The sequence below is a fragment of the Mesocricetus auratus genome, unplaced genomic scaffold, assembly GCF_017639785.1.
Source record: "Mesocricetus auratus isolate SY011 unplaced genomic scaffold, BCM_Maur_2.0 Super-Scaffold_100676, whole genome shotgun sequence".
Taxonomy (NCBI): Eukaryota; Metazoa; Chordata; class Mammalia; order Rodentia; family Cricetidae; genus Mesocricetus; species Mesocricetus auratus.
In genome coordinates, this window is record NW_024429266.1 from 38541256 (window position 1) to 38567982 (window position 26727).

At 42.3% G+C, this 26727-nt stretch overlaps 1 protein-coding gene across 2 annotated transcripts in view; it reads left to right on the forward strand.

The window, feature by feature from the left end:
- The window catches only part of Rgl1 (ral guanine nucleotide dissociation stimulator like 1), a 230787-nt gene that overhangs the window by 87264 nt on the left and 116796 nt on the right, over window positions 1-26727 (forward strand). For both annotated transcript variants that reach the window (XM_005071280.4, XM_040737599.1), the window contains exon 2: window positions 855-1018. In XM_005071280.4, the coding sequence (XP_005071337.2) occupies window positions 887-1018 (132 nt within the window). In that variant the 5' untranslated portion in view covers window positions 855-886. The remainder of the gene's footprint in view (window positions 1-854; window positions 1019-26727) is intronic.

A 26727-nucleotide genomic window follows, 5' to 3' on the forward strand; every position in this document is an offset into this window, starting at 1 on the left:
GGGCTCTAATCCAGACCTAGTGCCCACTGGGTGTGTGCTCAGCCACCCCCAGCCCTCCATCACAGTTTGGAAACATGTTTCTGGTGGCCTTTCACATGTTATATTGTATTATCCACACTAGTAAAGCTTGTTTATGAGTTTTCTGCCCTGGAGCATAAGACCTTAGAGATTTGAGGACAAAACTTCTGAATTTTGTGTGTGCCTAGCACAGAGCTTTGTACACACAGCTGCCCAGGGTGTGTTTGAGGAGTACAACTCCCAATGCTTTAGTCAATGTTTTTTCCAAACTGTCAGTGAAATACAGAATATGAGAAGAGCACTGTCACTAGCCTTTCCCCCACTCATTTCCACTTTTCCTCCCCAGGATCCAGAGCAAAATAGCAAGAGATATAATAAGCAGATTTAAAAAAATTGTATCGCAGGAGATACAAAGATGGCTCAGCTGTTGAGAGCCCATACTGTTCTTGCAGAGGACCCAAGTTTAGTTCTCGGCACTGACTCTGGAATCTCACAACCACCTGTAACTCCAGCTCCAGGGTGTCTCCTGGCCTCTACTGGCCTCTAAGGGCACCTGCACCCATGTGCACAGATCCCTTCATCAAAAGGAACTCTTTCAAAAATAAAGTTTGTATCACTGTCCATTATCAAAATGTATCCCTATTCTTCCAGAAGCCTGTACTAAAATACCAGTAATAAATATTGACTATGAAAAGTGACCATAAGAGTATGTCTGTAATAATATTGTCTTCAGCGGCTTCACTGTTCAAAAATCAAGCAGCACAATAATTTGCTTTCATGTATTTTCAAATATTATTTTTTATTTTAATCTGGATTGTATTTCATTCTTCCACCAGATCCGTAATGCCTCCTGCTTGCTTCTTTCAAGATGGATGGGAAATCTGTGGGAGAGTCTACTCAAGTGGTGTCTAAAGTCAAACTTTCCACAAAAGTAGAAAACCCAGGACACTGGCTGGTGGAGGATCACGCTCAAATATGGGAAGTTTTAAAGACAGAGGAGGTAAGACAATGCTAAATGCTAGAACTGGTGCATACCTGAGACTAGAAAATTCCTGGGGTAGCTGACACCCCAGGCCAGCTTGAAAGTCTGTTCAGGGACCAAAGGCACAGCTAAGGAGGCAGAGCAGCAAGCCGGAGATATGTCCCTTGGGCATTATTGATGACACAGGCAAAGATGGTAATAGTGCTAACAACCAAAGCATAAAATCATAACTTGAGCTCATATGTGGGTAACCTGCCCTGTGGTCTCAGATACCTAGGTATAGTTGAAGGCATTTTTCTTCCTGTCTTCTCTCCCAGCATTGCTCTTCTGTGATTTTTTTTTCTTCCTTAAGCCTTTTATTGAAGTCTCAACAAATGCTAGTATTTTGTGTATGTGTGTGTGTGGGTGCTGTTTGTGTGTGTTTGTGTATGTGTGTGTGCATGTGTGTTTGTATGTGTATATGTGTCTGTGTTTATGTGTGTTTGTGTATGTATGTGTGTGTATATATTTGTGTATATATATTGTATGTAGTGGAAATGATACATTTGGCGTTTATTTTTGTGATGTGTTTGATATATCTCATAAGTAATGATGAGGTCCTGAAGAAGCACTTCCCAGAGGCACAGCTGAATGAGAGGCTTTAACAAGAAGATTAAAAAGCAGGATGGAGTTGATAACCCAAGCTTGGGTAGCCACGACCTAGCCAGGTCGTGCTAATCTCAACCACTGATGTGTGTATGACTCACAGAATGCCCTTGGGACACAGTGGGCAATGATGTGACTGCAACAAGTGGCCTTCTCCCCTCTATGTGGTCTATGACGATACCACATTAGACCCTTAACTTTGGATTACACCTTTCTCTGCTTGGAATACTTTCATCTTCCATCCTGTGCAGCACCCTTAAACTCCTCTCCAACACCTTGTAACTCCACTGAGCCTATAACCTGCTGCAGTAAGCCTGAGCTGGGTATGCTGTCTCTTTCTTGTGAATAGAGAAGCAGTGAACATGGATGAGCAAGGGTCTCTGTGGTAGGATGAAGTGTCCTTTGGGTATATGCCTAAGAGGGGTGTGATTGCTATTCTTGGTTGTCAGTTTGACTACACCTGGAACTAACTGTAATCCAGGAATGTCTGGGCACACCTTCAAGGGATGTTTTTTGCTTGGTTTGAAATGGGTAGATTCACTTCTGGTCTGGACTTTTGAGGTAGTAAGATACACCTTTGATCTGAATCCTGAGACAGGAAGATACACTTTTTAAAACTTTATTATTTATTCTTTGTGTCTTTCATATTAAGCATTCCTATCCTGTTCCTTCATATCAACCCTCTGCCCTTGCAAACCCCCCTCCCAAATAGAATAAAATAAAATTTAAGAGAAATAAAAAAGAAAAAATCAATCAACCTCGTCATGGAAGCTGCCGTGTGATACAGTGAACCATTCAGTAAACCCTTTTGTCCATGCATCTTTACTTGCCAGTGTTCATTGCAGAGTCATTGGTCTTGTTTGAGGCCTCTGCTCTCTGCTACACTGTTGATGTTGGGCCCTCACTGGGCCTCCTCTTGGAGATCATGTTGCTGTCCTGTGTCATGGAGATCCTGCAGCTTTGGGTCTGTAGGACCAGCCTCTTCACATGCTCCAGCAAATCACAGATGGGGTGGATGTTGGGGTGCACCAACTCTTGGTTCTGGACCTGGGTTGTTGCAGGGTTGGTCAGCCCACCAGCTCTCCTGTGTCCACAACACCAGACTGAGTTCTCCAGCCTTGCCCTCGATAGTTTACCCCTTGCAGTGATGAGCAGGGACAGTGCCTGTTCTCCTGCTTTCAAGTTCACAGGGGTCAGCACTCCCATAACTACACCATCAAGGCCATCACTCCGGTGTTACCCAGCCAAAGTGCAGTTCTGCAACTGGTGAGGAGCAGGGACAGCTCTCCCACCTGCCAGGTGGCAAGGGGTGGGGGGGCATCTCTCCCCCACTCACACCACCATATGACAGATGAGGGGTGGGGGCAGATAACCCATGCTCCCAGCACCCTGGTCAGTAGGGTCAGCTCTACTGTGCAGTCCAGGCAAGGTGCAGGGCCCACTTTCCCAAATGTTACAGCCAGTAAAGGGAAGGGCCAACTCCCTCACCAGCTGGATGCAGTAGGGGTAAGGGGGGAAGGCATCTTTCCCTTACCCCCATTCTACACCACAGACGAATGTAGGGGATCTGGTCTACACCTTCCTCTGGTGTGGCATGGAAGAAGGAAGCTTTTGCTCTTTGTCTGCTTGTCCTGCCTTGCTAGCAAGTCCATTCCTTCATTGACATTATAGCCTACTTCTTCAGGATTCCAGCCTCTACTGAAGACCAACTGACCACATAGACAAGCCATTCTGATTGGTATGAGTTGAAATCTCAAAGTAGTTTTGATTTGCATTTCCCTGGTGACTAAAGATGTTGACCGTTTCTTTAATGCTTCTCAGTCATTTGAGTTTCTCTTTCATGAATTCTCTATTTAGATCTGTAATTCATTTTTAATTGAGTTATTTGTTTTCATAATGTCCATATTTTTGAGTTCTTTATGTCATGTGGATATTAGCCCTCTATAGGATGTGTAGTTGATAAAATATTTTTTTAATTCTGTAAACTGGATAAAAATCTTTTGAAATTCTGTAGGCTGTTGCTTTGTCCAAATGATGATGTCCTTTGCTTTACAGAAGCTTTTCAGTTTCATGAGGTCCCATTATGAATTGCTGCTCTTAGTGCCTGTATTAATGGCATTCTGTGAGTCTTTTCCTGTGCCAATGAGTTCAAGGCTGTTTCTCACTTCCTCTTCTATCAGGTTCAGTGTTATCTGGTTTTATGTTGAGTTCTTTTATTCATTTGGACTTGAGTTTTGTGCAGAGTGATAAGTATGAATCTATTTGGATTCTTCTACACACAGCCGTCCAACTTGACCAGCCCCATTTGTTAAAGATGTTAACTTTTTCCAGTGTGTATTTCTGAGTTTTCAATCAAAACTTGGATATCTGTAAGTGTGTAGGGCTTATTGGTCTTCATTTCTATTCCATTGACCATTGAGTCTGTTTTTGTGTCAACACCATGCTGTTTTTATTACTATAGCTCAGTAGTACAATTTGAGCTCAGGGATGGTGATACCTCCAGCAGTTCTCCTATCATTCTGTATTGTTTTAGCCATCCTAGGGTTTTATGTGGAAAGCTAGTTCTTAGCTTGACATTTTTCAGACTACTCAGAGCTTCTCCAAGCTCCTCCATCCTGTAGGGCTCAGAATCTTCTGTATTTAGATGGCAATTTGCAAAGATAACAAAAACAAAGAAGTAAAACAGCAACAAAACAAAAACATTAGAAGAAATACTGAATTTTAAGTCCTTAATTAATTTGTGCCATACACTATATGAGTTTGTGTTTTATTGTAGAGGGTAATGTCCGTTTGGGCAGGAACTTAGAGCAAAGTTACTATGCTGTGACAAGACAGGTACAAATGAGGTTTGGTTGACAGTTAAGTTTCACAGAGAACAAGACCTAAAGTTTTACCTGGCTTGGCCAGTACCCTCTAATGGATGGATGCTGATCTCAGAATCCTTGTGGGTTCTACTTCCATTTAGTCTTTGGTTTTGGAGAGATCTGAATTTCTTGCAAGTTTATTAAGGTAATGAAAACGATACTTTATCTTACTTTTTATTTTTCTGAGGCAGGTCTCTACACAGCCCTGGCTGTCCTTGAGCTTAGATATGTAAACCAGGCTGGCCTTGAGTTTAGAGATCCCTCTGCCTCAACAGTGCTGGAATTAAAGGTGTGCTACCACAGCCAGCTTAAGATATTTTGTTTTATCTTATCAAACTTTTTCAGTATAAGAGTCCACTAGGGAATAATCTAGAAATTTAAAAATCCATGCTTTAAAAGTATATCTTTTAATATGTATTATACTTAGCAAGTGTCATCTTAGGTCATGTAAATTTGTGTTATTCTTTATTGTATTCAGTTAAGTACTTGATTATGTAAGTTTATACATTACTGAACTTTGTAATCATTTAAAAGTTTCATGTAGTCACCAATTAGTATTGAAACAAAGTGTTTCAGTGTAGTGATTAATCATAACTATTCCATGTAGTTCCTAAATATATATTTAATTTTAGACTATAAATAAATGTATATTTAACAGAAAGTATTATAATCTTTATAGAAGATTCATTTATGGAAAATATTTTTATAAGATCTCTGTAGTTTTCAGTTTTTCAGTGAAGGAGGGCACAGTGAAAAGATTACCCAGTTGTGTGATAACGATATCTATTAATTTATATGGTATCAGAACTCATTGAACTATATGCATTACCATTGTTATTGTTTTTTTAGACAAAATTTTGTCTTGTAATACAGAGTGGTTTGGAACTTGCTGTGTAGCCTCAGACTGGTCTCAAACTTACAACCTTCCTGCTTTAGCCTCCTGAGTCCAGGATTACCTGCGTGCACTGCCATGCTCAGCCAACCTGTTTTGTTATTTGTCTATCTTAATTCCACAAGGTTTATCTTTAAAAATGGGGCATGGAATAGACAAAGAGAGTTAAATAAATGAATTGATAATTGAAGGACAATGTGGTAGATATAGTATCCTAAGAGCAGACAACATAACCTCGTATTATGTGGTTGTGGGTGTCAGGGAAAACAAACACCATAGCCAGTACTACCTGAATGCATTTTTAAGAGAAAAGTGGAAATCAACCCAGCCAAATGACTTTTTAAGAAGGGAATCAGATTGATCTCCATAGGAGAAGGAGTGTTAGAATATTCTAGAATCTTGAGCAACTATGGCAGAAGAAGTGTGGCAAGAGAGGAAGCTGAGAGTGACTATGTAATGAAAAGCCTTATGCTCCTCACTTAGAAGTTTGGAAGCTATCCTGTGGTCCCTGGGGAGTCAATGAAGGGCTTTAGACATGGTGGTAACTTGGTCTGGTTTTTTCAGAAGGTCTCTATTAGACCTGTGTGGAATGGCTCAGAATACTTCCAAGCCATCTCGCTTACACTGCCCGTTCTCTTCTCTGTCCCCAATGTGTGAGTCAATGCTAAACTAGGGATTATTTGGGGTAGTTCTTTTTTTACAAGATGGTAATTTTCTTTTCCCAAGGAGACTGTCTATCCTTGAGACTCTGTTCTTCATCATAATTTTACTTTGTTTATGAACCTCAAAGCACTGGCACCCTGCTAGACTAGGATTGAAATAAATACTGGACTGACCGGTGAATTTTTTCATGATTTAATGGTCATGTTGTTTCTCTAATAGTAATGTCAACCAAAATGTTGTCACTTCTGTGTATGTGGGAGAGTCATTTGATACTTTTTTGAGATAGCATTATGTTACAGTGATTTGGTTTATTAGTATATAAGATTTTTGTGGTATTGCTGGTTGACTCTATTGGATTGTCATAAACCCTGGACTTAGCTGTGTTCAGTTTTTGCATGTGTGAGGAGGTCTCTAAAATGGGCACTATTCTCTGTGGTGCAGACACATTCTGTAAAAGTGAAGTACTGATTGCATGAATGGAAACAGGACATGACCTTTCTCTATCCAGCTCAGGGACGGGGCCGCGTTGTCACATCACGTTCTTGGAGGAGGAAATAGTAATGTGTTCATCATGCATGCTTTGGGGATTAAATCATACTCATCCGAGGGACAGGAAGAGGGGGATCTTTTAAAAAACTGGATGACAGTTTGGACAAGCAGTGGGAGTGTGTTGTGTTAAATTCTGAGGAGCCAGCTCTTTGTTGAACATAAACGCTGGGGTTTGATGACAGAGCCCGGACTCTTCTATACAATTCTCAGGAATTCCTTTTTCAGTCTGCCAACATTTTCATATGAGGCAAAGAGACAAAAATTTACTTGCTAGGAAGTTATTAATGCATAAAATGCTTTGAGGCCTGAGTTCTGAGATGAGTAAAGTTGATGTCATCAGTAGTGAGAAATAAAATATGGAGACTGAATGCATGTCAACTGGAGTCTGTAAAGGAGAGAAGATACAATTGCCTGAGCGCCTCCTTTGTATTAATAACATTTTCATTTTATTCATAAGAAATGTGAAGATTAGAAATTAAGACACATGCCCTAAGATAGGCAGCTGGTAAGTAGCAGAATAAGATTGTAATTCAGTTTGTCTCTCTCCAATTCTACACTTTGATTTCTTTGTGAAGCTGCCTAGAAGCTTCAGAACCTGCCTGATTCTACACTTACTTCCCCCATTCAATCCTCAGCCAGTTCTGGCTCGGGCAGCAAACTCAGCTCCTAACAAACCAGTGGAGCTTCAGAGAGCATGGCTCTGCAGTGTCCTGTAAACAGACACTGATGGGCCATCGAAGCTACCACCATCTCTACTCCTCACACCCTTGGCAGTCCTTGTGACTGAGTTTCTGTTTAGGTTCCCACCACAAAGCATCTGTCTTAGCTACTTTAGGCAGCTGTTAGATAGCAGCTCAGACAACCAGTTTATAAATAACAAGCAGTTATTTCTTACAGTTCTGGAGGTGAGAAGTTTATGACCAAGGTGTCAACGTGGTCAGATCCCAATAAGGGGCTTCTTCCAGGTAGCAGACAACTGACGTTTTGCTGTGTCCCCATGTAGCAGGGAAAGATGGAGAGCTGTAGAGTATAGTCTTCCCCTAGTATAGTCTTCCCCGCCATCTGCCTGGGCCCTGCCACAGTTGCAGTCCCCAAATAACACACAGGACACTATATTAATTATTAAGCTGTTGGCCATTTGCTTGGTTTCTTACTGGCTATCTCTGACTTAAGTATTTAACCCATAATTGTTAATCTAAGTATTTCTCTTACCGGAGAAAGTGGTCAGGACCTCTTACTCCTGTGGCAGGCTACATTGTTGTCTCTTTAAACCTGTTTGTCAGATCTACATTATCATTTTGAATATTCTGAATATTTTTTACAAACTTTCCTTACCAGCCTACAAGGAATTTTCCATTTTCTGAATTCTTTGTACTAGGATTTCATAACCATCTTGTGATGACCATATGGTCTGTATAAGTTCGTCATTTTTCACCCTATTCTCGAACCATTTCTTTAGTAAAATTATATCGATTATCAAACTGATAATCACTATTGTGGGTAGAAAGTACCTTCCAGGTAGGTTCTCAACCCTTTCTAACATCCCATCCATACAAAAAACAAGAAAATTCTTAACTTCCTGCATTGTAATGTTTGTCGTCATTGTATAAAGCAGTTAAACTTATTATCAGTGGATTTTTATTCAGACCGAATTCAGCAGGCCATCAGTAAAGGAGCACGTGGCTGCAAGAGAAATCTCAGAAGACCACATAACCTTACCGGCAGGTAGAAGGTGCTGGTTCCCGGCTGTGAGTGGTGGTAGGGGCAGCGGGAATCATGCCTTGCTGAGCAAAGTGGTGGGGGACTTAGCCATAGGAGAACCCACTTGTGCCTGGGACCGGCGGTGTTCGGGTCGAGGAGCAGCCGCTCCCAGGGCGCCTGGATCCGGGTTCTGAAAGTTCTGACACCAAATATGTTGCTGTAATGATAAAAGGCACACTTGTTGAGGGTATAGGTAACTGTTTATTGTTGAAATTACTTGCAAGAGAAACCAGGCAACCCAGATGAGTCAAGTAGCTTTGACTACCCAACCGGAAGCTGAAAAGAGAGTGAATGGTTAATGGTGCAGTCGTAAGTTTCCTCCTACAGAGAGCCCTTCCGGGTCTCCTTTACAAGACCATCCACCCTGTCCGTCCTCACATTCTGAGGACTTCCAAAGGCCCCACATTCTAATACACACTGAGATTAGGTTTTCAATGTTCAAACGTTGGGGAACACATTCCATTATTATCAGTATCCTGACTTTGTAAATGGCATCCTGAAACACTCAGATCTTTGTAGTCTTGTCTGTGTAATGAGCTCTGCTCCATATTGGAACATGTGTGCTTCTCCTATTCCCTTGATGCCTGTTCCTTCTGTGGACATTGAAGCCAACCAGAAGAACATCACATATCCTTGTTTTGTGCTTTTTATTAGGCAGTCATTGTGGTCATAATAGGGACATGAAATGGTTATAAGGGGGACATGAAAAATCTTGGAGGGGGAAACAACTTGTCATGCTCACAGGAGGTAAAACATGCCACTCAAGGCCTTCTGGGAAGACGGTGGTGTTCAGGAAGCAGTCAGGAGAATATTAGACCATTCCTATCCTGGAATTAGAGCTGTCAATCAAGTCAGGACTGACAAACAGCTTAGGACTGACTAGTGTGCAGAATTTTAGTGACTTTTGGGCTGATGTCTAGTTGCCTGGTAACCAGCCTGGATGATTAATACAGGGGATAGCATCTCTTGACTAGATAGAAGTGGTAGTTAGAAGTGGTAGTTCTGGAGAGGTTAGTTAACCCAAGAAGACTTGCTATGGGCCCTTTCCCTTTAGTAATTGGTCAGCTTCTCTGAGAAAGGGCCAGGAAGAGTTTTAAAGATGTCGACACATCGTAATATATAGAATTGAAGTATTTGCAACATAGTTCTTGAAGTACAGTTAATCACTATGGGCATGCATCTGTAGTCAAGGAAGTTTCTCTGGCTCCAGTATACATACTCTGTGACTTTTCCATTTTCTTCATTGGTCCTTGTTGCCATACTCACAAGTTCTCCATGATACATCCCATTAGTCCAAAGTAAAAGGAGACACTCAGGAAGTCAACCTTTCATTATGTCTGAATTTACATTGATATTAGATAGTCCCTTTTTAATGGATCCTAAAGTTAACTGTTTTAGCTAGACTGACCGACCAGGGAACTCCCAGGATTCTCTGCTCTTTACTCTCCAATATTGAGCTTACAGGCCCATGCGGCCTAAATGGGTGCTGGAGATTGAAACTCAGGTTCTGTTCCTTGCACCACAAACACACTTACTCACTGAATCATATTCTTAGCCCCTTCTGCCTTCTTAATAACTCACAATGGAATTGAACTCTACCATGACTTAAATCCTACTTCAAACTGGAAAGTGTATGGTCACACCACACTGGCCATCAAGGGTATGACAATTGCTCTAACTCAAAATGCCTCCTAGATTCTGGAAATTCTCATAGTCTAGGGTCACTTCTGTTTTAAATGGCTGTTGCATTGAACCTGGCTGCACCTTTGGCTGTGTCTGGTGAGAGAAGGCTTCCTAAGGTTCATAGAGGGCCATCTTTCAGGACCCAGTTAAATGGCACTGTTTTGAGACACATGAGTTATCTTAGGGAAACCAGATGTGGGTGTGTCAGAACCCCTGGGCCTTCTTTTTCTCTAGCTTCAGCAGTGTTCTCTCCTCTGTGGTTTATAACCTCATTTTATCCTGGCTCAGGTGACAGGTATTTAAATGGGAAAAGATAAACCTCTCTAGGACAGCGAACATTCTCAGGCAGAGACCTTTCTCCTATAAAACATCTTAGACTTTTGCGGTCAGTTTAGCCTGTTCTGCTTAGGCTCCTCTGCCTGGATTGAGTCTTGCCTTCACTGTACCAAGCATGAGCATGTCTTTGAGTTTTCATGTAAAAAACAAAGGAAATCCCAGTAAATTTATTTAAATAACAGGCATGGTGTGGGGTGGGCATGACAACTGGGTTATTGAAGTAATTCATTCTTGAATGTCTTCAGTCTCTAAGAAAAAAGACTTTGAAACAAGTTCAGCACTTCCTTTCTTTTCTTTCTTTTTCTCTTTTTCAAGACTGGGTCTCCCTGAGCAGTTCCTGGCTGTCCTGGAACTCACTCTGTAGATCAGGCTGACTTGGAATTCATAGAGATTTACCTACCTCTACCTCCCCAGGGCTGGGATTAAAGGCATGCTTTTTTTGTTTTTGTTCTTTAGTTTGTTTGTTTGTTTTGTTCTTCGAGACAGGGTTTCTCTGTGGCTTTGAAGGCTGTCCTGGAGCTAGCTCTTGTAGACCAGGCTGGTCTTGAACTCACAGAGATCCACCTGCTTCTGCCTCTGGAGTGCTGTGATTAAAAGTATGCTTCTTAAATAAACTTCAGGATCTCCTTTTGTTTCGTCAGGAAGTCCATTATGTCAGGACACTCTTGATATGCAACCATGAAGAGGCAGGGCACGAGGTGAGGGGCTTACAGATCGACCAGTTTCCTGTAGGTGTTTGGAAATATGGTAAATAAGTAAGTCTGTCAATTCTGTCCTTCTGACTTGTCTTTCCTCAGAAGCAGTATATGTGTGGAAGGGATGGCATTATTTAAATTGTCTCTGCCTTACAAATTTGGATAGAAAGTTGGGAAAGGTTGTCCTTCCCCCACCATAGCTGGTACTGACCCCACTCTCCTCGGGATCAGGTTTGGTAGTGTCTGCACACCTGTGCTAGACTCCCTTCCTCCAAATCTGGCATCCAACATCCTCGACAGGTTTTCTTGATGAGAATGCCTGCTCTAGCAACCTTAGAAAATGTTGTAAATGAAGAAAATTTCAAATAGGCAAAGTTTTGAGGGAGTGGGGATACAGAAGAGCACTCATGAGAAAGGGTTACAATTCTTCAAACATTGCCTCCTTACTGATAACACCATGGCTCTGCATACCATGCTGGTCTCTCTACCAATTGCTGGGGGTTTCCTGCCCACCCATTGTGGTACCTGTATCCCAGCACTCAGGAAACTGAGACAGGAGGATGCAGCCATTACCCTGTCTCAACAAAGCAGGTGTGCTCTTGCCCTTGCCCTCCCTCCCTCCTCCCTCCTCCTCCCTCCCTCCCTTCCTCCCTCCCTCTCCCTCAGTCTGAGGAGACACAGCACATCACGGCAGGGAGGGAAAGCGTGGTGGCAATGGGAGCAGGTTTGTTGACTGTGGCAGCCCAAGAGTTAGGCAGGAAGCAGAGAGGAGTCGACTAGGGTCAGGAAATGGGGCTTGGCTGTAACCCTCAAGGTCCACCCTCCAGTGACACACTTCCTCAAGCTAGGCTGCACCTGCCAAAGGTTCTAATCTGTGACCTTTCAAAGCAGTTCCACAGCTGGAGAACATGAGCCAATGGGGAATGTTTCAAGTCTAAATTATAGCACTCTTTCTCCTTTCCTTTTTCTGTCCCCCTCCTTCTCTCATTCCCTCCTTCCCCTCCCTGTTCCTTTCTCCTTGGCCCTTGTTTCTTTAATGAGCAGCTGTTGTATTAATTACTGTTTGTTGTTTGAGCCCTTTTTTCGACACCAGTTCCTAGCATGAAGCACTGCACACTGTTTTACTCACAGCTGTGTCCTTCAATGCTGAGGTGTTTCTTGAATGAACAAATACCAAATAAATGAACAAGGCCATGGGCAGATCAGCAACTCTCTGTGCATCAAAATGACAATTTCCATCTCTTGGGTTTGGAAGTGTTTTTCTCCAGCATCACAAAAGAACAGACCCAGAGCTCAGAACCGAGAGTTTCATTGTGGGGCTTGCACTTACCAATAATAGGAAAATTACAATTTTACTGGACTTCTCAGACTCGACAACATATGTAATAGAAGAAACAGTGACAAAGAAACAAATTGCTGATGAAATGAGTCTTCAGGAAGCAGAGGACTTCTCCATTCTTGTTTACCCTTCTGGCGACTGTGCTTACAAACTAGCTCATTGTTACCTCAAACATTCATTTTTCGTAAGATAAATGCCGTGCCAGAACAAATCTGAATTGTTTCAAAGTGAAGTTGACCAAAGCAGTTAAACATGGCAGAAAAGAGAGTGGGGCATTGTGATGGGGGAATCATGCTTTATCAGGTCAGGAGGAGGTTGTTTTTAAGGGATAAGTGAGAGTTCAGGAGATTCGAGGAGGTAAAAAAGAACCAGGAATCCAAAGGGATGTGTTATCATTTACTGAGAGAAGTTCAAACTGCGGCCACTGTTGTCACAAATTTAGTGAGGAATTCTGAGGGGCTCACACTAGGGGCTCCATGGAGCAGTGTAGGGCAGCCCCTGGTATAAAGCACGCACAGGAGACCAGTAGTCTCTGAGTGGAGGGTGGCAGCAGCTGTTTCCTGCAGCAAGCAGAGAGTGCAGAATAGAAGATGCAAAGGCTTTGCTGGACCAGGCCCAAACCTCTGAGCCACAAGATGTGGAGAAGACAACTGGGAAGACACAGGGAACAGGTCAAGGTGTTCATCCCTACATATCACATTTGTTTTATCGTGTTAACAAAATGTATAGTTTCCTTATAAAGTCTTCTCACACCACAAGCATAAACTCTAGTCCTTATAGGACCATGAAAACGATTCCAGGAACTATTTAGTCAGTAGCTTGTCACCTTAACCAGGGGGATTGATTCAGCCTTTTGCTGCAGTTTTGCTTGATTTGCTTTGATGCATATAGCAATAATATATATGCAGATATACTTTTTGCAAGGGAGAAATTCCATGGACTCATGTTACTTCCTTACTTCCTGTTCTTCAGCTCAGCCCTATTAGGCAGAATGGTTATGTGTGCAGTGCTCTGTTTAACTTAATTTTCTGCATATTTATGAACTGTAACAGCGCACAGCCCGTAGTAGGTGCTTCATTGATATGTTAAGTGAGTGGATGAATAACATATGTGAAGGCACATTGTCTGGCTCAGAAAGCTCATGTTCCTTTCAAATGTCGACAGAACTCGGTATGTAAGGAATGAAGAAGAAAGTACCATGGATTTTGCATCTAAGCACAATAGGTTCAAGTGTGGTCCTGACATTTCCTGGCTGTGTAAACCTTGGGAAGGAGTTAATCCTTCAAGTCCAGCTTTAAAAAAATTCTAGAAGATGTGTACATTAATAGCCTTATAGGAAGACTGAACATACAGTGTACACATACCATTTAGACAAAGGCTAGCACAGAGCACAGTCTCATTAATATTGTTCCTTTTTTTCTACTCTAGTTCACTCAGATTGATCACAAAACCATCAATATACATTTTTTCAAGACGTGTTTCACTTTTGTGTATGTGTCTGGTATGTGTGTGGTGTATGAGTGGGTGTGTGTACATGACTGCAGGCATCCATGGAGGCCAGAAGAGGGTGTTGGATACCCTGCAGCGGGAGTTTCAGGTGGTTGTGAGCTATCTGAAGTAGGTGCTGGGAACTGAACTCAGGTACCTGGCAAGAAAAGAATGTGCTGTTGGCCAGTAACCAATCTTTCCAGTTTCCTGAAAACAATCTTCAACAAACTGAGGTAATATGAAAAACTATTGACATTTGTCAGTTCCAGGTAGTGATAATATGAATATGATTTATATATTTGTGTTCTTATGTCTTTTACATATCTAAAGATTGTTATTAAAATAATTCGCTGTAAAGACATATTATTAGAGAAAACATCTAAAATGAATTACTACCTTCATGAATGGAGGATAGCGAATTGAGTCATTCCATTTACATTGAATTATGCTTGTCCATTGGCTCTCATGAGCATCAATGCTAACACATCTCTGCCTTGGAGTCTTCAGTTTAGTGGGAATACAGACTTACTTATTTAATATCATTATTCATGTGATCAGGGCAATTAAAAGGAAATACATGGTCACAAGGGGACAGAGCACAAAGGAAAAGAGTAATGAATGGTGTTTAGGGGTAGTGATATGTAAACTGGAACCTGGAGAATGGACAGAACTCGCGCGCACTCGTGTGTGTGTGTGTGTGTGTGTGTGTGTGTGTGTGTGTGTGTGCGTGTGCACATGCACATGCACATGAAGATCAGACAAAGACAGGAGAATGCAGAACAACTCAATAGGGACGGAGAGCAGTGGTGGGGTGGGGCCAGATCATGGCTGGTCATACTCACTTCCTACCTCTGGGGCAGATTTTGACCACAGAAACATCAAGGACCTACCCCACATCTGCTGTGGTGGTGAGGTTTCACTTTTAAAACATTGTTTTTTCTTTCTTTCTATCTATCTATCTGTCTGTCTGTCTGTCTGTCTGTCTGTCTGTCTGTCTATCTATCTATCTGTCTATCTATCTATCTGTTATTTATGTATTTGTGAAATGTACGTACACGAGTGATGGTGCCTGTGGAAGTGAATCAGATGCCCCTAGAGTTGGAGTTGCCGTGTGAGGTTTTATGTGTGGTTTGAGTTTTAGTAATGCTTATTTTATGAATGTGGATGCCTTTTTATTTGGGGCATAGATATTCAGAATCGAGATTTCATCTTGGTGGATTTTTCCTGTGATGAATATGAAATGACCTCCTTCATCTCTTTTGATTGATTTCAGTTTAAATTCTAGTTTGTTAGATATTAGGATTGCTACCCATGCTTGTTTCTTGGGACCATTTGATTGGAAAAATCTTTTCCCAACCCTTACCTCTGATGTAACATCTGTCTTTGAAGCTGAGGTGTGTTTCTTGTATGCAGCAGAAGGATGGGTTCTGTCTTTGAAACCATTCTGTTAGCCTGTGCCTTTTTATCGGTGAGTTAAGGACATTAATATTGAGGGATATTAATGACCTTTGATTGCTCGTTCTCATTTGTTTTGGCATGTTGTTGTTGGTGGAATTGTATGTGGATTTCCATCCCTTTTCTCCTTTGGCTGTTGGTAAAGTGGGATTATCTATTCCCTATGTTTTTCTGGTTGTAGTTAACTTCCTTGGGTTGGAGTTTTCCTTCCAGAACTTCCTGTAAGGCTGGCTTAGTGGATATGTATTGTTTAAATCTGGTTTTGTCATGGAATATCTTGTTTTGTCCATCTATATTGATTGAAAGCTTTGCTGGGCATAGCAGTCTGGGCTAGCATCCGTGGTCTCTTAGTGTTAATAGAATATCCAGGACCTTCTGGCTTTCAGAGTTTCCATGGAGAAGTCAGGTGTTATTCTTATGGGTTTGCCTTTGTATGTTATTTGACCTTTTTCCTTAGCTGCTCTATGTATTCTTTCTTTATTCTGTATGCTTGGGGTCTTATTATTATATGGCGAAGGGATGTTTTTTTGGGGGGTCCACTCTATTTGGTGTTCTGTAAGCTTCTTGTACCTTCATTGGCATGTCTTTCTTTAGGTTGGGAAAGTTTTCTTATATGATTTTGTTGAATATGTTTCCTGTCCCTTTGAGTTGGGTTTCTTCACCTTCTTATATACCTGTTATTCTTAGGTTTGGTCTTTTCACAGTGTCCCATATTTCCTGGATATTTTGTGTTAGGGATTTGTTGAACTTAAGATTTTCTTTATTTCTCCTAGTATGTCTTCAACACCTGAGACTCTCTCTTCTATCTCCTGTATTCTGTTGGTTATACTTGCATCTGTAGTACCTGACCGTTTTCCCAGTTTTTCTATTTCCAGCGTTCCTTCAGACTGTGTTTTTTATTGTCTCCATGTCAGCATTCAACCCTTGCACTGTTTGAATTGTTTCTTGTAATTTTTGCTTTGTGTTTTCCTCGCATTTGTTGGATTTTTTTTGGTTTGTTTTTTCTTCTATTTCCTGTATTTTTTGGTTTGTTTTTTCTTCCATTTCTTTAAGGGATTTTCTCACATCTTCTTTGAGGGCCTCTGTCATTTTCATGAAGGTGTTTTTAAAGTCATTCCCTTCTGCTTCATCCGCACTGGGGTGTTCAGGTCTTACTCTGGTGGTGTCATATTTGTTTTTCTGTTCCTGAGTGTGTTCTTATATTGCCTCTTCCCTATCACTTCTTCCAGTAGGTATAGAAAGAGTCTCTTCCTCTCCTGGTGGGTAGGCGACCAGGGTTCCCTTTTGGTGGGTACAAGCAAATCCAATAGTCTCTGTCCTCTGCCCTCTGCCCTCTGCCCTCTGCCCTCTGCCCTCTGCCCTGAGTGTGGGCGGAAGTGGACCAACTCTCTCTGCAGTCTCCTGGTTGCTTGGTTGTCTGTTGGGAGCGAGTTGACCCGACTGCAGTCCCCAGGCCAGGGGATCCTAGAGAGGGCCAACAGGAGGAATTCGGGTGTAAGAAGGGGACCCAGTGCTCACCTCTGCCCCCTGCCCTGAGCGTGGGCGGAAGTACCCAAGTTAATTTTTAAAAATTTGTTATTGTGCCAGATGTGGTGGTACATGCCTCTAATCCCAGCACTCAGGAGACAAAGACTGGTGATTTCTGTGAGTATGAGGCCAGTCTGATCTACAAAGTGAGTTCTCACAGAGAAATCATGTCTTGAAAAACAAAAACCAAGCAAATAAACAAACAAAAAACAAAACCAAAAAGCCACCAAAACCACAACAACCCCCAAATTATTATTATTATTATTATTATTATTATTATTATTATTATTATTTTATATTGGTAGCTCATACCACAGAGCATGTGTGCAGGTGAGAGGATAGCTCTGTGAGACCTCTCTGCCTCTCCTTTACGTTCCAGGATGGATGACAATCACCTTCACACACTCAACTTTCTCACCGGGCCAAGTCTCACTTTTTGTGTTCAGGATGTCAACACTTAGGGACTGATAATTCAGAGTCTGGTGTCCGGGGAAATGCCATGTTTTCTGGGGAGTCTGCAATCACTGTTGCTATTATTTTTTTCAGCAGACAGAAATGTATGTTACATCATGTGAATAAATTCGGCATAGAAGTTCTGTCTCCTCTATATTTTCAATCAATGAACTTGTGGAAGCTAGCCTGAGCCTCAGTGCCTTGGCTGTGTTTGCCATCAGCAGATGGCATTTATACAGGCTTTTCTGAGAACTGCCTGGACTTAGGAGCAGACCTGAGGATAGTGGTTTGAAACATAACCTGTAGGTAGACAAGCTTTGTAAAGCTAAGTTAACTTTTTTCCTTCGTCGGCTGGTTGTCTCCCTCCATCAGACAGATCATGTTTGTGAACCTGCTCTCGAGTTGTCAAGGCTAGTAAGTTGTTTTACAATCTGGGAGATGTTTCTTCTTAACAAAGCCAATAGTGTTATCATACGGCATTGAGACATGATGTTTGGAATACAGTTGCACTGGGTCAGAGGCAAGGATGATTACACTCAAATGACAGTCATTTGCAATATCTGATCATGTTCAAACACAGGGCCATTACACAACGTTTCACAATGGAAAATAAATGGTTCAGACAATTTGGTATACAACTAACCATGTGGTGAGCTTGCCTGTGACTTCTCAGGGAGGGAGTCAGTAGAAAAGCTAAGGATCTGAGCTTGTGACTTTCCCAAAGTTGCACAATAACATTATACCCTAATTTCCAACTATTGTTTCATAGACTTAGTTTTTACAGTTCTATAAGATTCCCAAAGATTAAGTTATTATGAGACAATGTTCCTGGCCATTCTCTCCTAATCTGAGAGTATATTTTTTATTGTTTTGTTTTCTTTTGTTTTTGTCATTGTGAAGAAATGACTGGGAGAGTGATTTGTTTCTTTTTTTTTTAATTTAAATCAGAAATGGGCTTGTTTTACATGTCAATCCCAGTTCCCTCTCCTTTCCCTCCTCCCCTACCCCCCACCAACTCCCTATCCTATTCCCTTTCTGTTTCCCAGGAAGGGTGAGGCCTTCTATGGGGAATTTTCAAAATCTGTCATATCATTTGGAGCAGGGCCTAGGCCTTGCTCCGTGTGTCTAGGCTGAGAGAGTATCCCTCTATGTGGAATGGGCTCCCAAAGTCCATTCGTAAACTAGTAATAAATACTGATCCACTACCCAAGGCCACAAAGATTGCCCAGGCCTCCTAACTGACACTCAGGTTCAGGGGGTCTGGATTGGTCCTATGCTGGTTTCCCAGCTATCAGTATGGGGTCTATGAGCTCCCTCTTGTTCAGGTCAGCTGTTTCTGTGGGTTTCTCCAGCCCAGTCTTGACCTCTTTGTTGATCACTCCTCCCTCTCTGCAACTGGATTCTAGGAGTTCAGTTCAGAGTTTAGCTGTGGGTGTTTGCCTCTGCTTCCATCAGCCACTGGATGAAGGCTCTAGGATGGCATATAAAGTAGTCATCAATCTCATTATCAGGGAAGGGCATATAAAGGTAACCTTTCCACTATTGCTTAGATTGTTAGTTGGGGTCATCCTTGTAGATCCATGGACATTTCCCTAGTGCCAGATTTCTCTTTAAACCTATAATGGCTCCCTCTATTATGGTATCTCCTTTCTTGCTCTCCTTTATTCTTCCCCTGACTCGATCTTCCTGCTCCCTCATGTCCTCCTCTCCCCTTCTCTTCTCTCCTTCTCTTTCTCCTAACTCCCTCTTCCCTCCCCCCATGCTCCCAATTAGCTCAGGAGATCTTGTCCCTTTCACCTTCTCCAGGGGACCATGTAGGTATCTCTTAGGGTCCTCCTTGTTTCCTAGCTTCTCTGGCAGTGTGGATTGTAGGCTGGTAATCCTTTGTTCTATGTCTAAAATCCATATATGAGTGAATACATAGCATGTTTGTCATTTTGTGACTGGGTTACCTCACTCAGGATGGTTTTTTCTAGTTCCATCCATTGGCCTGCGAATTTCAAGATTCCATTGTTTTTTGTATTTTTTTTCACTGAGTAGTAAGGGAGGGCAATTTGTTTTGTTCACAATGTCAGGGGTACAGTCCATCGGTGGGGAGGATGTCATCATTGTGGGCAGGATGTAGTAACAGAGAAGCTTACCTTATCGTGGCCAGGAAACAGCAAAATTTCTCTTTTTCTTCTGTTTTATTCATGTCCTGAGCATGTGGGATAGTGACACTCATCTTCAGGACGTACCCTCTGGTAAATAATCTTTTCTGGAAACCCTCTTTGTAGATACCCTCGGGGGATGTACCTTACTTTATCTCCCAGCATCTGTGATGGTTAGGGCAGTTTTAATTGTCAACCTGACACAATCTAGAGTCTCCAGGGAAGAGAAGGTGAGGGACTGTCTGGGTCAGACTGGCCTGTGGGTGTGTCTGCAGGAGATAATCTTGATGATGTTAATGGAGGTGGGACAACCCAGACTGTAAGTGGTCAGTATTCCCAGTCTTCTCACTGTAGAGAAGAGCCAGTGAACAGAGCGGAAGTGTGCAGGCATGCACACCTTCTTTCTGTTCTTGACTATGTTTGTATGTAACCAAGTTTCAAGATCCTGCCGACGCCTTCTCAGTGATAGAATGCAACCTGGAATTGTGAACTAAAATAACCCTTCCTAGTCTAAGGTGCCCTTTTCAGGGTATGTAGACCTAGAAGCAGGAAACAAAACCAACACAGCATCTTTCAGTCCCATCCAACTGACAATCAAGGTCAGCCGTGGCAATTGTTAGTTGTGTTCTTTTGATGACTTTGTTCTCACTCTGATCCCCAACCCAACCTACTGCTAACATTTCATCTGAGAGTGGGGTGCTTGAGGGACAGATTACCTTACGATTCCCTTTATATGTCCAAGAATATCTGTAACTTACAGGTTTGGGGAACATTCCTTGTAGCCCTCTTTTTTATCCCTCACCCCTTATATTTAACATTCCCAGTAGCTCTAAACAGAATGCATTTACTTTTGGCTTCATTTCCATCCCACATGGTGGCTTTGAGATGGATCTGTGGAATCTTGTTCTCAGAGGAAGGTCTGAGCCTGTGTTGTAAGTGAGGGTTAAACCACCACAAGGCCCAACTGGCCTACCTCAGCAGAATGCAGCTTGGGGTTATTGGCAGCGCTACTGACTGGAATTCCATAGGAAAGAAAAGAAGCCATGTCCTCTAGGAGAGAGAAGAAGGAAAGAGGGAGAGAGGAGAGGAAGCACTGAAGGAAAACAGGAGCCAGAGGGCAGAGTGGGGTTTTCTTAGTGACCTCATAAGCAGTAAGGGGAAAATTACCTACAAGCTAAGGTTTTAGTAAGTTAAGAAAGATAATGTTTGGATACACTTTTCAATGGTGTAAGAGACTTGGGAACCCTATTTTGTATAGTATGTTCATGTTCTTTATGAAAGCAAACAGAAAAAAATATGGGTTACCTTGAGGACCACAGGAGTTAGGAAGAATGGAGAGCCCAGAATGAAAGAGGATATAGAATCCGTAGTCCAGATTGTTTGTCCTCAGCCTGATGGGTTCAAGATATGCATGGTCAGATCTTGGTCATATTTTGGAGTATCATTTTCCAGATCATTACCAAAAATGAACCATATTTCCTGAGGTTTGTATTCTGACCTTGTTTAAAGACAAATGAACAGTGACGGGGAAGCAATTTCTAAAAGAAACAATTCTGCTTCCTGGCACAGTTGTACACTTGGTACTGCTAAATTGGAGCCTCCTGTTGATTCTTATTTCAGTCCTTCCAGAGACACCTGCCAGGGACTGGAACAGCAACAGTGGTACACACACCCCTCCTACCACATCGGGCTTCCATCAGTAAGTGAGCAGAATAGCTACCTATTGCAGGGGAAGGGGGAGGGTGTCAGAGACTTAAAATGACAACTTACAGTGTTGCAAACAAAACAAAAAATACCCAAAAAACTCCTTTGTTCTCCTGTGAGTAAAGAGATTCCATTTGAATATGTGCTTAAATTTGAAGGCATTAAGAAGACCCCCAGTGTTAACTCTAGGGCATTGTGTGTGGCAACCCCCAAAGTTAATTCTGGGCCAAGGTGAATGTGAGTGAGATATCTCCTAAGATTAATTCTAAGATTTAATGTGCTCCAGATACTGGTGCATGGGCTTTTTGAGATATTTATTATTTTGTGGATTTTGTTAGAGAGTTTAAAAACAAGGAGACAGACACAGAGATGAGGAAACACAATTTTATATGTTTTTATGAATAATGGGGAAACATCTGTGTCACACTCTGTAACACAATCATAAAAGGAAGCTGGTATGAAGGTGAGTAATCCATTTGTGAATGGAGAACTGGGCCAGGCTGAAGAACTACCAGTTTATAAGAGGGAAATGTAGCTGACTAGCATGAAAGACACTCAGGTCAAACAGCAGCTCAGTGCTGGTTCAGTTTAGTTTTTATGTAAAATCCTTGGTGAGAGATGAAGGATGTGAATTGGGCAGAGTTCATGCTGAGTACTATTTCCTTGCTAGGGGAACCCCTGTGAGCCTAGAGAACATTCGTAGTCTGCTAACCTACATCCTTTTCTTCAGGAATGGTTGCATTGGGAAAGTGGGTTCGTGATATGATAGCCTACTTAAGAAATGGGTTGTCTGAACAGATGATAGTTTTCTGTTTGGTTGTTAATCTAGAAGTTGTACACATCTGTGAGATGTTGCTTGGTGTTGTCATTCCTTGTCTTTTTTGGAACAAATGCCAGGTGATGCAATTTTAATGTCCCTAACAAGTTATATCATTTTGCAATAGCATGATAAATTTGAATGAATACACCCTTCTGCTTTGGACCAGTGCCCCTTGTCATGAAAGGCATCCATTTTGGAAACAGCTGTTTGGATTGAGGGATACAGGATGTGGCCATGAGACAGATCAAAGCTAATTGGCCCATAGTGTAAGCAAGCTCATGACCTTGGCCTCATTAGTCCTGGCTATAACTAGCTGAAGTCACCTGCCCCATGGGCAGGTCACCTTTCTTTCCTGGAGAAGCTCCAGCATTTAGAAATTATCCAACAGGGTTTGTCATCTTACTGATCTATCTTCTTATCCCAGGGAGGAATGCTTAGAAGATGGGTGAGACAGGGGAGATTCTGTGAAGATTCTGGGATTGGTATTTGGGGACAACTTTCAGGTAGACAATAGAAAATTAGTCACACCTACGTGACAAGATTTGTTTCCAGTCAGTGCTAGATGGGATTTCACTCAGATAAATGTTAACCTTGTTCCATCCTGGAAGCCACAGAGGTAGGTTTGAAGCAATCGAATGCCTCAGTGTGTGTTATGTACAGAAATTAAGTGACCCTTTCGCACAGTGGCCTCTTCAGTCTCAACTTTGCCTTCCATCTTCATACCATCTAGATAACTTGAGTGAGCCTCACAGATCATGGGCATGCAGTGGATTAATGAAGCAGCATTTGAAGCTGTACACAAGAACCAAGATGCCTCAAAGCAAAGGAACCATGCCATTAGTGGAAATGGAGCCGCCAGCAGCTGTGGAGGCCTGCTCTCTGCTTTTGGTTAGTTGGCCTGTTGCCACAAAGGTTTGTCAGCATTCCCTGATGGCAAGCCACAGGAGGAAGAGGGAGAACTTGTTCAGTCTTTTGGAGAGCTTCGGGCCAAGTTGTAATCCTTCATATTTTCTTGCAAGGACCAGCGGTTATTATCAAAGATTGTTTCAAAGTGAAATAAGTAGGAAAAAAAATCAATAAAAACCTGAGATGAGGCCAGGATTTCTCTTTTTCTTTCTATTTCCTCCTGCACCTTGATGCACAGTGAACATTTTTTTTTTTTTTGGCAAGATGAGAGTATTACAGATTTATCCTCTAAGTATCTTTTTTTTCTTCCCTCTTTGTCCATGTACCTAACTGTTGCTGAAGGCATCAACTTAGAGCCTCATTGAAACAATAATAGCATATTAGGATTTGTACATGTGTATGTTGTATACATGTGTTTTCACTTGTGTATTTATTTGTGTGGACAGGTCAGAAGTTGTCTAGAGTTGTTCTTTATTGCTCTCCTCTTTATGTTTTGAGCAAGGTCTTTCACTGAATCCAGAGTACATCATTGTGACTAGACTGACTTTTCTTCCAGTCCCTGGGAGCCTCCAGTCTCTGCCCCACCCCACCTACTCCACCAAGTAATGGGATACAGGCTTGTGTTTCCATATCTGGAAGCTGGAGATTCAAACTCAGGTCCCACACTTGCCCAGGAAGCACTTTACACACTGGGTCACCTCCCCATTACTATTGGATGATAATAATAAGAAACTTAAACAGAGTCATGATATCTCTCCCTTAAGCCACCTTCCTTTTGTAAATTGTTCTGGAACTCCATCTCAAGCCCCTTAAAAAAAACAAAAACAAAAAAAAAAACCCCAAAACAAACAAACAAACAAACTTTGGCAGGGATAAGTTCTCGAAATTCATTCCAGAATTAAAAATCACACACAAGCTTCTCTGTACCAGGTAGTCAGCTCCATACATTGGTGTGTTGATTTTAACATGTAAGGGGCCATGCTGTCCATGCTGCTCTGTCCTTGGCCTTTTTCTCCTCAGTGATGTATCTTACAAACAATTTGAAGTTGGCATACACAGACTGATTCTCATAACCAGTGTAAAATGGATTGTTATGTATCATATAGACATCCTATTTTTATTTAATCAGTCCTGGGCCTGGAGACATTTTGATGTATTTTTAAACACCACGATGAATTATGCTTTAATAATCATTTATCTATATCTTACTGAAATGTTCTGTGAATCCATAGGCTAAATTCCTAGTAGTGACACAACTCTTTCATCAAGGATGTGGTTTTTTTATTATAAAATTTATTCACTTTTTTTTAAGCACTGGGGATGGAACCCAGGGCCATGTTCAAGCTAAGCAAGCATTCTGACTCAGTGATTCTTTGTATCCTAAAGAGAACTACATTCTCAGGTTTGAATAGGAAGCAGCCTTCGTTGAATCCAGGACAACGATGCTATAAAAATGTGCTTTTAATAGTGATGAATATTGCAAATCATGCTTGTGCCCATTTTCACTCTAAAGAGTATAAGCATGCATTTTGAATAGGTGGGGAAGTATTATTGCCTTCTCAGATATATGTACCTGGTTTCTGTTTTTATTCTTAAACTCTTGCCTGTGGTTTAGCTTCTAGACATCTGGTATACAAATAAATGATGTTCAAATCGCCCCTCTTTCCTGCCTTGAGGCTTCATCCATCTTTGAGGCCAACAAGACTACCTCCTCCATCACACTTTCAGTGTCCCCACCAGGAGTCCAGTTCCAGGAAGAGCGTCTCAGAAAACAGAACTGACACCCGTGCTAATCCGAAAAAGTGAGGTTTTGAGAGGCAGCCACCAGTTCTGTTGCCTTTACACGGCTCTGTCAATCTGTAAGCATTCGAGAATCTTCTCTGATGCTATCAAAGGAACTCAGCCCTGAGCTTCAGCCAGGATGTGCAGCTCATCTCCCAGAAGGGGACGCTGACAGGAGTGAGTAATCACTCGAGGGCACTTTGAAGCATGTTCAGTCGTAAATGTTCCTCCATAAAACCTGATTGGTGATGTCTGATTGGCATCGTAGGCCTCCTGACCATTGAGCCTTTGGAGCTCATGCTCTAGGTCTGAGTACTATATTTTTACATACAGCCAAATAGCAACGTGATACATGGAAAACATCTGAATGTCAGTATTATGGAATATTGCAGACAGGAGACTGTGGCTGGTGGGTTATAATTATTTTTTTCTGGGATTGTGATCCAGCCTTTCTTCAGGGTTTAGTGGGATTGCTGTCCTATTTTCTTAAGTATCTAAAATTTCTAAAAGAAAATCTAGGGGAAATACAAAATAATGACACACAATAAACATGCTACCTACTCACACGGTGGCATGGGCACTGGCAAAGTAAGAAGCAGTGGGAGCTACTTGTCTAGATGTCGTTGCTGTAGGGAACTGTGCTGTGCTGTGCTGTGCTGGATGCCAGAGTTAACTCCATCCACTTTAACCACACTTGGAACCCTCCACTTGTATGGACAAGTGTGGGTCTCCTGTGCCTTTTCTCACTATCCGGTTTCCACAGGACATTGAGGGGAGGGTAGAGATGTGCTGCCCATGCCTCAGGGTGTGTGTGTGTGTGTGTGTGTGTGTGTGTGTGTGTGTGCGTGAATGGATGGAGAATGAAAAGCACTCAGAGAGAGCTCGGTCAGATGTGGGCTGTGGACTGTTACTCATGCTATGAAATTAAGCCAAGTCTCCTTTGTCTTTTCCTCCCCTTTCCCCGTCTTCCTCCTTCTCACTCCTAGATTTTGCTCTGCTAAGTAATCAGACGTGGATCTTATTCCCATGATATTTATATCCTTAGTGAGATAAGACATGTAAAATAAGAAAGAATGCAATAAAATTCCAAATCGAAGCCTAGATAATGGGTCACAGGAGATCAGAGGGAGATGGAATTTCCAGCCAGGGTAGGGATATATTATGGTCTGTCTTGCTTTTGAGCTTACTATTAGGAATGTCTAAGTGGGATGGAATGGAAGAAAGCCCTCTCTACACTTTGGGGTTGTCAGGACTAAACTGTAAACATGGTGCATGGGGGTGGGGAACGGCACAAATAACAATGAGATAAATGTGGGCTGGAGGGAAGGGTATAGAAACATGAGGAAGAATTCTTAATGGCATGCCAGGGCTCTAGCCTCTATGTTTTTTACTGTGGTTTAAACTAGTGCTAGAAATGGCTGGGCTCACCACAAGCAGCAGAGTGTAGATCTGCGCACAGTTCAGGGCAGGAACTCAGGAAGTCTTAGCTGGCAGGGCAGACACTGGAAGGGGTTGCGGAAGAATATGGCAAGATGACAGGCCAGCACCCAGGCAAGAAGAGTTGGCATTGGGAGGGGGAAGGAAAGTTTAGGGACAGGTGGCACTTGGAAATGTAATCAGGAACCAGGGAGTCGAATGCGTGTCTGCTGTTAGCAGGCTCTAGACAATTTACTCAGGTTTGTGGGCTGACTTCCAAGCTCTAGGAGGAGAGGGCAGGATGGAAAGCGAGAAGCTGGGCCCCAGCCACAGAGGGACCAGGCAGAATGCCAAGCCAGGAGTCAGGCCTGGAACATGGGGCCAGTCTAGCAGAAAAGATGGCTGGAGTCTCCATTCCAGAGTGCTGAGCCAAAGGCTTTTCATTCCTTGTGCTATGGCTGTGACTGATCTTAGATGCCGGGCTTACAGGTGGGAGCAAAGAGGCCCAGCTGTGTGGAGAGGACTCTGCTGACTGGAATTTGGGCTTTGTTTGGTAGGTAAAAGGGGAAAAGCAGAAAAATGAGCACCAGGGATCTCTC